This window comes from Protomyctophum bolini, assembly GCF_963924005.1.
Source record: "Protomyctophum bolini genome assembly, chromosome: 15".
NCBI classification, from domain to species: Eukaryota; Metazoa; Chordata; class Actinopteri; order Myctophiformes; family Myctophidae; genus Protomyctophum; species Protomyctophum bolini.
Window position 1 is genome coordinate 28639166 of NC_137876.1, and position 14126 is coordinate 28653291.

Sequence of the window (14126 nt, forward strand, 5' to 3'; positions counted from 1 at the left end):
GTGTGTGTGTGTGTGTGTGTGTGTGTGTGTGTGTGTTCAGGCTCGGCTACAGGGAAGAGTAGAGGAAGGTCTGTAGGCCAGCTGCACAGCTTCACCTAGCCACGCTGAGAACAGAGCAGGGAAGAGAGTGGAGGGTGGTCCCACCACTCCTGCTCCACCCTCCAGGCACCTCTGGACCACCTCAACACCTCCTGCTCTACACCCCTCTCTCTCCCTGTCTCACGTCTTCCTTGCTGGGTGGGACCATGTAGGAGAGACACCCCCCCCGCCCCCCATCCACCACCACCGCCCCTCCTCACCTCAACCCACTCTTCCTTTTTGAAGCGTAGCATTCAGGTCTGCTGGCGTGCTTTTTTCTGTGTGTGCGTTTCGCCCTCCTTGCGCTCATGGAGCTTTACTTTCGACGGCGAGGTAAAGTTTTTAATTTGTCGTAACACTTTCAACTACCTTAACAGCCTCCGTACCGCATTAGTCTTCCTTATTTCGCTTCCTTTCAATCGTTTCTTTCTCACATGAAGGTTGTTTTTATTCGGCCTTTGTCCCTCTCACATGCTTTCCTTGCATGCGAGTGCGCTGTCCTTGTTGGTGGGAGTGTGCCTCTCTCTGGGCTATGTGTGTGTGTTGTTTGTGGTTGGTCCTCTCAGAGTTGGCAGCAGGGGGACTAGAGTGTTAAGTAATGGATTGTAGAAAGTGGAGAAAGTGCATGGGCAAAGTGGAATGTTAAGTTGAAACACATGCTGAATTGAGAGTGGGCTGCACGAAAGAAGCTTTCCTCAGCCTTTTCCACGCTGCATTATCATGTGTGCCATTATTGCAGCCTGCTCTCCCTTTCCTCCGGTCTCACTCGCTCTTCCTCGGCATCACAAGGTTGTGTGTTTTTGTTTGTCCTTCACGAGGTAGGAAGTCCAGCCCCGACTGTGTCTGTTTGTGTCCTTGTGCACGCACAAGCTTGTCTGTCTCTAGTGGTCTCGCATGGATCGAGTGCACCTATTTTGAATTCTAATCGGGATGAGCTCTTCTTGAACGTTTCCAATGTTTTCTCCCTGTTTCTCTTCATCTTCTTTTATACGGTGGATTCATCTACAGAGCTGAAACATGTGCCACTCACATTCCAGTAGTCTGCATTAAAGTCAACTGCACACAGCTTATTACTTTGGCCATGCACCGTGCACCATGTCTGAATGAAAAGCATTTTTCCCCCATAAGGCGTATATAAAAGGTTTCTGAAGAGGGCATCTGTCAGGAAAGCAGTGAGGCGCTTCTATAAATACCGCTTGACCCACAGTTGAGCACATCTTTTGAAAGCGACACCTTGGGGCATCACTCAAAATTAATTCAGACAATCAAAGCTAAAACGATCCGATTAACCCAAAACCTCTCTGGCTCTCTTTTCAGTTTCCTTCCCCTTCCTAACCTTTTTTCGTGACAAAGAATAGATTAGAGTCTAATGGTGTCTCTAATTAGATGCAGATGCCAGAGTAATTCCATTATAAAGAGGAGTGATCCATATATGATGGAGATTAGGGCCGCCTTTCAATATACTGTAATGGGATCCTCCGTGGAGCAGCAGACATGGCCAGAAACGTGTGTGTGTGTGTGTGCACGCGATTAGGTGCTTGTATGTCAGGGTCAGCCTTAACAACTTAACCACCAGCATCCGTATTTTCCTACTTTCCCCACAATTACCCAAAACAAAGAATCCACCGGCATAGAGCCCTGAGGGTCTCCGCTCAACCATAGGGCGTTTAAGTGGTCATGGGTTACATGACCGCTGCTTCTTGGTGCTGATATCTGATCTACTTATATTGTGTACAGTGCAGGGATCATCTTCTCAATTGGTCTTTGGCATTGCACAAACTCGGAAGCACTCAAGCTGGCAGAACATGGCTGTGTACACACTTACTTGTACATACTGTACATGCGTACAGAGCATGGGCGAAGACAAAGGTTTAGTTTGAAGTTCCGTACTGACCACCATATACTCATTTTATCGTTATGATTCTCTCTCTTATGTATATTCTGTCTCACCAGGTTTTTTACCTAACTAACTAATCAAAGGCCTGAACAAGGGCTAACACTAACCCGATTTAAAGAGCTAAGCTCATTGTGTTAAAATGTATGTTTATGAAATCATAATAAAAGTATATAAAAGACACATGAGTAATGTTATTTAGATTGCGAATGGCCTGAGATTCGAGTAAATACGTTGACCCTGTGTGAAGTTGTGCTCCTTTCGGGGGAGTTAGGAAGCACGATATGTTATCAATTAGCAAAGAAATCGTAGCAAGCTATGAATCTGAACACCTATTGGGAGAAATACAACAATGTGCAAATACGGGGCACTGTGGGTGCTGGCGGCGTGTTTCCTCCTCCGCGTCATCAGTGCCCATACCCGAAGGCGTGGTTGGCGAAAGGGCCTTTCTGTGTGGAGTTTGCATGTTCTCCCCGTGTCCCCTAGGGTAGGTACCCTCACAAAAACATGCAGTAATCCTGGTCTCTAAACTGCCTCCCCCTGGCCAGCCGGGGCGCCTGATGGAGGGGAAAGGAACTGGTTGGAATAACGTGTTCCTTCCACGCGCTACGTCCAACCAGGGAAACTCCCCCCTGTCAGGTGTAAAGGAGCAACTTGGACACTCAGGCATGAAGGGAGCATGAGTTAAGTCCGTTGCTCTCCCCAGGTTGGAGGAGGGTGTGTAGAGCCCAGGATCACAGTAGATGATTGGCACAGGGGTGAAAAATGGGTTACAAAATCGTGGGATAAAAAATATATTTAGAAAAAAAAAAACTATGTGCAAATACAGCCGCACGATTTGTGAACTGTTGCGACAAAGGGTGGTTACTGGTTAGTATTCCATTAGCTAACCTTCTTAAGGACTACTATCTGTATCAAGTAGACCACTGGACCTTGCACATATAAACAGAGCTGCTACCTTTAAACACATTCTTAAATCTCAGTTGTTCTGTATACTATTTAAATTGTCCTGAGAAAAGATGCTGCTATTTATCCCAAAGTGACTGCAAAAAGATTTGCTGTTATTTGTATCAAAAAAGCTTTATACCCTGTATAACATGATGTATATAACGATGCAATGTGATATAGCTCTGTTTACAATATGTTGTACCCCCTCCAACTGTATATACTGAACCCATTACATACAGTTAATATAGCGGTTGCAACTGCATTTATTGATTGCCCGAGTCCTGCGGTGGGAGTTCTGCTCTGGTTTTGGTCAATATTAACAGGTTGTGAGCCCAAGACGTCCACAGACGTCCTGGGAAATCTCGCTATGTAGTGCCCAAGACGTCTGTGGACGTCTTAGCAATTTCTTTTTTAAATAAACTATCTGAACTATTCCTTTAAGGAAATGACGTTGACGCTTTACAAATCTGTTCACATTCTCCGTGAATGAAACAAGTGTTGTGATTGGTCAAAAAAAAATGGTATCCGGGGGGAATAAATCTGTCGGATGTTCCGGCCTGACACTTCCGCTGATACACTCTCTGCATTAGGTCGTGACCAGGCTTTTCTCTTTGAAGATGAATAATGCTGGGACCGAGGCTAGTATGTAGTGGTGTGTTATAGTTTTTTATTTTTTCGGAGGGTATACCACAATTATTCCCACATGCACCTGTGGCCAGCACCTCATGACAATAGCCACACATCACATCGGACGCCACATTATCCCACTATCAGAATAGGGTCGACGTGGTGTCTTGTTGCTAGGGCCCAGATTACCAGCACTCCACTTGCCTCCACACTGCCACAGACTATGCATAAGTACTCTGCCAAGGTTCTAGGCTTATTATCCCTGCCCTCAATGTCTATACATATTGTATAGTTAATATAAAATGCATTATTCAGGGACATTTCTGCCACCTGTTTACCCATTAGGACCACACTACACAACAACCTCAAACAGCGACGCACACCTATGGTCACATCATTATACAGGCTTTTTTCTGTTGTGCTAGTGCTTCTAGTCACATGAAAAACTTCCTCGGCTGGGTACTGGACGGTATACGATTTGTCTTGGACAGTATACTACATGTATAGCGCAACATGGTAGAACACACCGCATATTTACACCTCTCTTATCTTCCTTGCCCATATTTCTCCATGACTTTGTTATTATCTATCTACAACCTGTTGAGAAACCCCCTATTCCCTCACGCCAATGAGGATACATGTCTTCTGAAATGCCCATTGCGCTTCAAGCGGCTGTCACGAGACATTAGAGACACAATCTTCCTCCCAGAGTTAATGCCCGACTGTAAGCTGGCAGTGGCGGAGGTGGGGACTCTGCTTGAAGATCCTTGGTGTTCCCTAAAGGGCCACTCTCCGCCCCGGAACATAATGAGAGTGTCACCTCATTCTCTCCCGACCGCTCACCGCCAACCCCGCCATCAGCCCTGTTTCTTAGTGACAACAGACGGCGCAAGGCTGAAACCCAAGATTAGCCGTTACCATAAATGTTATCGCGGATCTTTGTACAGGGTTGTGACAGTGTGAGGCTGGTCGTTCGGATAAAGGGCAACGCATGAGCGGCGAAGTGTGGCCGACACGATGCAGTCGCCGGTGTCTTTTTCTTTGTTAAACACCATATGTGTTATGGTGTTAGTTTTTGTCCTTGAAGGCAGCTCTGGTGTCATTAGGAGAGAGCCTTGTGCCGCTGTAATCACTCGGGGACACAGATAGCTTTGTTTGGCTGCTGTCACGAAGGCATGCAGTGTTTCAAAACGCCAGCTTAAGGCTTTCTATGATAACTCTTAAGCTTTTGCTCTTGGTAATCACACGGTTTCAGTACTGTATCTTTGCCTTTTCTTATTTAATCCTTTTTTTTAATTATACAAGAGAATTACAGCAGAGAATTATAGCAGAAATGGAGAAGATTTCCCTCAGATGGAACAAAGGGAGGGGTATCCAAGAAGCTCCTTGAATACTTTCCGTGAAGGCAAAGTTGACCATCCTTGCACTTTTCCAGCATTCCCTCTGTGCGCCCTACGGCAGTTAACATCAGCTTCCACCGAAAAGGAGTGTGCACATTTCTAGCATGGGTGGACTGCTATTACAGTATTGCCTATTGAAACCCATAACCCTTGCAAATTTACAGCCAGGGTTATGCCAGTACCTACTGAGGTACACCAGAAACGGACCCTTTGAACTGTCAGCGTTGTGCTACACCCATTGCACAGCTCGGGGTCAGTGGTTCACACTACAAACCAATGGGACACCCAATGCTTTTTATAGTATTCCAAGCTTTAAGACCGAGGAACACGTGTGTGTGTGTGTGTGTGTGTGTGTGTGTGTGTGTGTGTGTGTGTGTGTGTGTGTGTGTGTGTGTGTGTGTGTTTAATATACACACACACTTCAGAAGACTTAGAAGGCATTCAGGTCTATGGTCCATTTGAGCGCCACGAGCCACACACAAGGACAGGAATTTAGGATCCAGACAGTAATGAGCAGCATGTGCTCTTGCCGTGATCACCTCTGCCAGCACCATTTTCTCTAGGAAACATCAGGGCTATAGTCATGAAAAACAAGTTGCCGCCACACATCTGGTGTCTTTGTGTACTACCTACCCCCGGCCCCGTCCCATGCTGATGACATCATCAGTGCAGGTTTTCAATGGGCACATTATCGCTATTCGCCTCGCCTCGCCTCTGTGTTCAACTGTCTGGAGGAAAACGATCTCACGGAGGGTTCTGCACCTCAACAGTAATCAACAGCAACACATTACCAAGCCAGATGGTCCCGACAACACAGGGAAATGAGACCTGCAGACATTTTATTTTTACTGACACTTCTTCATAATGGCAGAGCATGGTGCGTGCGTGCGTGTGTGTGAACCTGTGCATGAATGCTCATTACGTCATTCTTGTATGTCCAGGTCATGTGCCGTTGGCTCATCGTTTGACATTACCCTTTATCATTCAGCGGTCACCATGGTTATAACTTATAAGCACTGTGTTTTCATTTAATTTTGCAGCGAGTCACTGTAGTTTAACATGCTCCTATCCTACTTAAAGAACTGAGCACGTATTAAGTATTCATAAGCCCACACTGACGTGAGCGCAGCCGTTTTCTCCAGCTTTTGTCTTTTTTTGTCTTTTTTTTAATCCCCCTCCCTTCTTTTCCTGCAAAATGATATGCAAATCACTGTGCATTATGGTGTAGTGAATAATAATGAGCAGGGATGGGTGATCTGGTCTGAGTTGTCACCGCAGAAAACGACTGCTTTGTGTGAGTGAATACAAGTGGAGCAATCTCTGCTGTCTGGGATGCAGTACCGATGTTTGGGCAGAGAGGGGCACTGTTGTCCCAGGCAGGGGTATGTCCTGTTCGGGGCTGTGCGGTGCATTAGGTATTGGAAACTCTACTCCTGGCAACCTTGATTAAGACAGGATGTCATTAGTACGATTGCTCTTGATGATGATTACGCAGAGAGAATTGTCTGCCCACGCATGGATGGAAAACAAGGTTTGCGTGGCTCTGTGGGCAGCTCAGGTGCTGACTTTTCACATGTTTAATTGAAGGGGAATGTGATGTGGAACTCACAAAGAAATAAAATAAAAAGAGGGAAAGTGTAATTTCCCATGAGGAATGAATAGAAGTTGAGAAAACTGGGCTCTTGCATTCAACACAAGTTAGCAAGCTGTTAATAATGTTAATCACTGACCTCAATGAATGGTTAGTAATTTGCCTTGGTGGCCTTGGTGTAAAGACCCACCACCAACTTCCACAATATCACTTTGCGTACAGTACCACGCACGTGTCATGGGGACCACACGGGACTCCACGCACTGTACAGTGCAGGAGCCGTGTTGACCTCTAACATAGTGCAGCACATCCTAATACACGTGCAGGGGGGGCAGGACCTCACATACAGCACAATAGGACAGACATATGGACAATGTGCATAACGGCACAATACCGACATGTGAGGTACGGATACTGAAGGACGTCAACTGCAGTCTGCAGCGCAGGGGGGCGACGCAGAACCATTGAGTGCCGGGATGTGTTTGCGGGCAACGACAGCAACACAATACGGCCTCACAAAGTGTTCACAAGGACGGGGAATAGACTGGATGATTTCCATGGCCACATGAGTACACAAGTACTTGCACACGGGTACAAGAACAATGGCACCTCACATGCCGTTTTAAAGGCACAGCAAACACACCGCGTTGCAGTGAACATATTGCAACCGACGTGAACACTGAAGTACGGAACACAGAACCTCATATGGACGGCTAACACTTACTTACTGTGAAGTGCACAGGTGAAAGTTCCTCGAAGGGTCCCCCCCCCCCCCCCCCCCCCCCCGCATGTAGATATAAAGATCCTCGTGTCCAAAAACATGCACCTTTAGGATTCAGTTAAATTAACACTGAGCAATTTGGTTGTGCACAACGCAGACCGGACAATACATAAAACATGTGACGCCTGTAATTCCAAGCAGAGGCGACATTCATTTTGTCTCTTCCTCTCCCCTGCTTCCTTTTGAAGCAGGTCACTTTCGGTTTGGAGTGATTGCGTGATTATGAGACAGTATTGCTGAGCCGTCCATTTGAAATGATTCGCTAAATCAGATTTTCTTTGTTCCCTCACTCTCTTCTTTATCTGTCTCTCAGAGTCTCCCATTTTTTCCTCTCTCTCTTTCTGTCTTTTTAGCCCCACTAGGAGCAGAGGGGGATTTATAGTTGGGTGCCTGCGGGAGTAGCACACACAAAATAGGATATCTGCAAACTTGTAGATCTGTTTTTGTGTTTGACATGGCACAGAACAAAGTATAAATTAAACTTGTAGATCTGTTTTTGTGTTTGACATGGCACAGAACAAAGTATAAATTAAACTTGTAGATCTGTTTTTGTGTTTGACATGGCACAGAACAAAGTATAAATTAAACTTGTAGATCTGTTTTTGTGTTTGACATGGCACAGAACAAAGTATAAATGAAACTTGTAGATCTGATTTTGTGTTTGACATGGCACAGAACAAAGTATAAATGAAACTTGTAGATCTGATTTTGTGTTTGACATGGCACAGAACAAAGTATAAATGAAACTTGTAGATCTGTTTTTGTGTTTGACATGGCACAGAACAAAGTATAAATTAAACTTGTAGATCTGATTTTGTGTTTGACATGGCACAGAACAAAGTATTAATTGAACTTGTAGATCTGTTTTTGTGTTTGACATGGCACAGAACAAAGTATTAATTAAACTTGTAGATCTGTTTTTGTGTTTGACATGGCACAGAACAAAGTATTAATTAAACTTGTAGATCTGTTTTTGTGTTTGACATGGCACAGATCAAAGTATTAATTAGGCATACTGATGGTGATGTCGGTCCATCGGTCCAACATATCTTGAAAGCTTCTCGTTGGATTTCTTGGATTGTTCATCAATGTTTGGTCATAAACCAGATATCTGGTGTATTTGTAGTAGTGCTTTTAGACTGTGTTGTCTCTCTCTTTCTCTCGTCGTCTCTTCTAATGTATTTAATTAACATTGATGTTATATGTACAGTTGTGCCAAGTACAAGGCGAGATCATCAATAGAAATATAATAATCAGTGTCTTTTCTTACTTTGCAGATCGCCTTCTCCCAGCACAGTAACTTCATGGACCTGGTGCAGTTCTTTGTCACGTTCTTCAGGTGAGACCCACCCACCATGACACGAATGCACACACGCACACACGCACGCACGAATGCACGCACACACGCACGCACCAGTGGTTCCCAAAGTGGCGTACGGGGACCCCCAGGGGTCCTTGAGGGGGTCCCCAGCTAAATGATAGTTTGCAACCAAATGGACCCTTATGGGTCTGTAACTCTGAGAGTGTACAAATGGAACCCCTTAGGGTCCATTTGGTTCCATTTGTACACTCTCACACTTATGCTTATCAATTAACATTGATTTTACAATAGAAATTGCGTGTCCCAGAGATATAAATGTCATTAAATGGGGGTCAGTAGACTAATGCATGTCAAACTGGGGGTCCTTCAAATGAAAATGGTTGAAAATCACTGCTAGAGCCATAGAAATCTTCTCTTACGGGGGTCCTTGGCATATATTTTGAAATGGGGGTCCACGGGCCAACTTGGGAACCACTGACACACACACACACACACACACACACACACACACAAAGACATCACCACCACCACCACCAAACAACACTTTCCATTAGCGCACAGACAAAAGCCCTGACTGCTATACGGTTTTGGTGACAGGACCACATACTGTACATAAGTATGAACTGTGAATAACATGCTTATGTTCTTTTAATAACGCAATGGAAAATAAGAGCATCGTCTGCTCTTCTCCATTACTGAATTTGGTTTGCATAACATACAGTATGACAGCAACTGTTGCTTTATGTACAGTAATTAGGAAAGATCAGGGAAAATGTGTCAATACTTTCACTTGCACAGGCAAACGAGCAATCCCATATGGTGATCCACCTAGAGTCAATATGGACCCCAATCAAGGGTTGAAGTAGAAGGTGTGTGTGTGTGTGTGTGTGTGCATGCGTGCGCATGTGCATGCGTGTGAATGCATGCGCGCACACACGCATGTGCGTGTGTGTGTGTGCGCACCTATGCACATGCGTGTGTGTGTGTGCGCGCACCTATGCACATGCATGTGTTAAAATGCAATATATATCCCAGGGCTGGAGTCTACCTCTTCAGGAATTGCTGTAATGTGTTATCGATTAAGAAACTGGACAGGACCAAAAGTGGGGAAACCGTTGGAGATGTGTGTGCGTGCAGTTTGTGTGTATAATTTGTGTGCCTCCCTTATAGACCCTTTTCTTTTGCACATTCTTTGCGTGTGTGCGTGTGCTTGTGTCTCGACGCACATGCAGGCCTTCTCCCTGAAGGGAATATGGCCATTGAAGCAGTTGTGTTTGGGCAGCACAATGCCCTTAAAGAAATGACACACTTCTGTGTCATAGTGCTTTTATTGATCCTGTAGCTACGTACAATTCATACACAAACACATGCACCTTAATGCACAAAGACATACGCACCGACCACCACACACAGACAGACAGACACACACACACACAGACAGCCTTGATAGTGCTGATTTGTACGAATCGAGGCCTTTTTGTGAGCAGCCCGTGTGAGCGATTGCTGTGATGTTCAGAAAGCAACGCTTTTGAACGTCGCCTGAAAATCCTCCCATCTTTCACCCGGGGTGCTTTGATCTATCAGACTTTTTTTGTTGGATGGAAGCATTAAAAGTTGGAGCAATATTTGTCTTGTCGCACTAAAGCTGAACCGACCTCACCTGCCTCCCTTGCACCTCACACACAAACACACAAATTCAAACCCTGCAATTTGCTGTGCGTGGGAAATGCATGCATGTTAATACACACACGTCAGTATTGGGAACATGTACACATCTGCATTCAAAGCATGAGAGACGAAACTTATCAATTTCCTTTTTTGCTATTTATTTAATGTCCTCGTTTGTTAACATCTCTCTCTCTTTCTCACATTCTGTTCCCTACATCCCCTCTCTTATTTCCCACCGGTAACTGTTTCTGAGCCCTGTCCACTCTAAACAATGTATGCCATTCTACCAGTAGCGTTTCCAACGTGTCTCTCTTAGAAAGACACACCTCGTCTATTTTCTTTCCACTTGCTGCTCACGGACCGCAGCCAAATAAACTAAAAAAGTGTCATACTGACATCATTATCAGCATATCATTTTTGTTTTATTGTCACTATTGTGACATATTCTGTATATCAACAGAATATGTCATAGACAAAGCATGACTCAAATAATTTTCCTTTCCTAATTCACTCGTTCTTAGGGCCGATTCATACTCCTATTTTACCGCTGTAGTGCCAAAATGATTTCCGCTCGTCAGGCATTTTCAGTAGCACAGAAGAGACAACTTTAGGACATTTTCCAGATGTTTAACTTTAGACTAGGGATGCACCGAAAGGGAAATTCTTGGCCGAAACCGAAAATACCGAATATAGGAAACAGTTGGCCGAAAACCGAATACCGAATAGCCGAATACATCTTTGTTGTAAAGCTACCTGATTATGGCAAAAGACATGATTATGGCAAAACCTAACTTAAATAATAAACACTTATGGGTCCATTAAAAAACATCTAAATAATTGAAGGCTTTGTGATTAATTAATCTCAATTAATCACATTTTAATCGCATATCAATAGGCCTATTTGACCTGAGCAGTGAGCTTTTTTTTCTACATAAGCATAGGCAATAAAAACAAGTAGTAATAATAATAATAGTGATAATAATATTATTTATATAAAGCTTCTCTGAGTACTTAAAGACACTTTTCAAGGAGAACATGAGAAAACAAATAAAAACTACTTTATTAGAGAAAAACTAAGACTATGGAATAAAATAAATTAAAGTGGAATGAGATAGCAATATTCCAGAGGTGGGTTTGAATTTATAGGTGGTGGCATGTCTCTGAGTTTTGGGAAGTGCATCGTTTTGACAGGTCTGCCTGCTGTGGACAACGATCATTCATTGTTAAAGCTCCAAATGATATTCCCATTCGTCTTTGTGTCTGCCCATGTAAACGCAGCAGCGAGTGTGAGGGGACGAGGGTTGGGGAACGGATGTAAAGTACATAGTGTTAAAACTAACGTTAGCTCCCATGCTAGCTACTAGCTTCCCTCGTCAACAGAACACCACCACAGATCGGGTGGAAGCTGCTAATATCACGTTGCTTGTGCCCGTGGATGGGAAATAAGATTTAGAAGGCTATGGAATCGTGGATGAAAGCACAGTTGTGTCGGATCTGCCTGTGCGTTCCGTGACTGCTGCTCGTGTGTTGTGTTGCGACTGTCGCTGGCTGGGGGCTGCTGAATGATGCATAGTTAAAGAGCGTCATAAGCATGCGCCCTTCCTGCGCTGAAAGTAGCAGATCTACAAGCTATCTACCCGTCGCAATGCACAGCGCGTTGGGCTTGTACATCTGTGTTTTCCTCGCAGTTTAGTTCGATTCACAACTTTAGGACCACTACTACTATTCGGTGATATTTTTCGGCTTATTTGAGCCGAAACCGAATAGGCCGAAAATACATTTTTAGCCATTTTCGGCCGAATATTTTCGGTGGCCGAATTTTCGGTGCATCCCTACTTTAGACTATAGCTAATATCACCAGTCTATACTTTTACCAATACCTATATGATAAACGGGGCAATATGACAGTATGTCATCATCAATCCCTGCAGATTTCAGCATTCCCATTGCTCAAAAGTGCAATGGGAAAGCTGAAACCCGGAAAAGTAGCAGGGATTGTGGTCCGGCGGTCGGTCTGTCTCGCTCTTCCCCTCTCTCTCTCTCTGTGCCCACACTCACACCGAGCTATACTAATAAAAGAGATGGTCATGACAGTCCCATTATAGCATACCCGGGGCTTGAAACTATGAATCACTGCAAACAAAGTGCATATGACAGCGCATGTGACAACCTTTTGTCCCACTGGAAACTTTTAAATCTTCATGTCATTTAGAGGATCATGTCTCCCAAGCTTGCACAAAAGATATTTGGTGGGAAAAAAAGAACTATCCAGAAAGATATGGAAATGTCATTAAAGTAATGTTGACTGACTCATTTCCAACTGGCCTTGTAGATATAGTCGAAGGAAGTGACTCAAACAGTCGAAGGAAGTGACTCAAACAACACGTTTTGTCCTTGCATAAGTCTCAGGCAATGATTGTTTGTAGCAAAGTGACCACAGTGAATTTAGATGCTAATAATAGTAGAGTAAGTACTAACACACACAGTAGTGAAATATGCTGACCAAGGATAGACTAGAGTCGGACTTTCAGTGAGTCGTGTACAGTATATGGCCCAAAGATATCTGGCTCTTATCATTCACCACTGCAATGGCGGGTGAGACACATTGTTGGTGTTGGTCTAAGCAGATTGGCTGCTATAGAATTCAGAGGTTAACCCATTTAGACCTGACATCGAAATAAATAAAGTCTTCTGAAAGAATATATATTCAAAGATTTGTGCCGCATTTTCACGATTTTTCCAAAATAGCAGACCTACAAGCTCGTATGAGCTTGTAGATCTGCTATTTTTCAATAGCTAAAGCATAGCGTAATACACCAAACGGGGTTCCCGCCCAAAAGGACGCCACCGGTGACGAGGTTATACAGTTACTTCAGCAACATGGAAGTCTGCATGAGGACCATCATTCGCTGGTGTTGTTGTTGGCCTTTATTGTTGTGTTTTCTGGTTTCTAACATCAAAGTATAAAGCCTTAGAAGAAGAAGAAAGTCCAATGTCTCTTGAACGGAGGAGTTGAGGCCACATTTATTATTTATTTTTATTTGTCAAACAACAGTCTAGCAGAATAGATCAATTTCTATGTACCAAGATCACTGGATGCAGGTATAGTGCAGGGATATACACAATGATTAATTACCGGTAGTCTTTAGGGTGGTTGTGTTCCGTTTGATATCCTTCTCCTATCACAGCAACTCTCACATCTTGCTGCGTGCACATTGTTGTACTTCGCCCAGCAGATATGTTTTTTTTTTTGCACACACACACACACACACACACACACGCACACCCACACACACCCACACACACACACACACACACACACACACACACACACACACACACACACAGACACACACACACCAAATTAAGCATCAGTTAACCTTCCAATAGCCTGCTGATGAAACCCTGTAGTTCTAGAAACCTCTGTTCCCCAAGAGGACGTGTCTCAGGGGTGCTCCTCCGTTGCTAATATTAACATCATGAGATGGCACGAGGGGAATACTTCGTCTGGCCAACTTCATGAGAATGAAACACTCATTGAAATGTCCCGCGTGTAGCGATAACTTCATGAGAATGAAACACTCATTGAAATGTCCCGCGTGTAGCGATATCTTCATGAGAATGAAACACTCATTGAAATGTCCTGCGTGTAGCGATAACTTCATGAGAATGAAACACTCATTGAAATGTCCTGCGTGTAGCGATAACTTCATGAGAATGAAACACTCATTGAAATGTCCCGCGTGTAGCGATAACTTCATGAGAATGAAACACTCATTGAAATGTCCCGCGTGTAGCGATAACTTCATGAGAATGAA

At 44.1% G+C, this 14126-nt stretch overlaps 1 protein-coding gene across 3 annotated transcripts in view; it reads left to right on the top strand.

The window, feature by feature from the left end:
• The window catches only part of atrn (attractin), a 135716-nt gene that overhangs the window by 65298 nt on the left and 56292 nt on the right, over window positions 1–14126 (top strand). For 2 of the 3 annotated variants that reach the window (XM_080784406.1, XM_080784405.1), the window contains exon 25: window positions 8597–8658. In XM_080784406.1, coding sequence (XP_080640532.1) covers window positions 8597–8658 — 62 coding nt within the window. Of the gene's footprint in view, window positions 1–40; window positions 2146–8596; window positions 8659–14126 lie in introns of those variants that run through there. The other variant, XM_080784408.1, reaches the window with a different exon arrangement.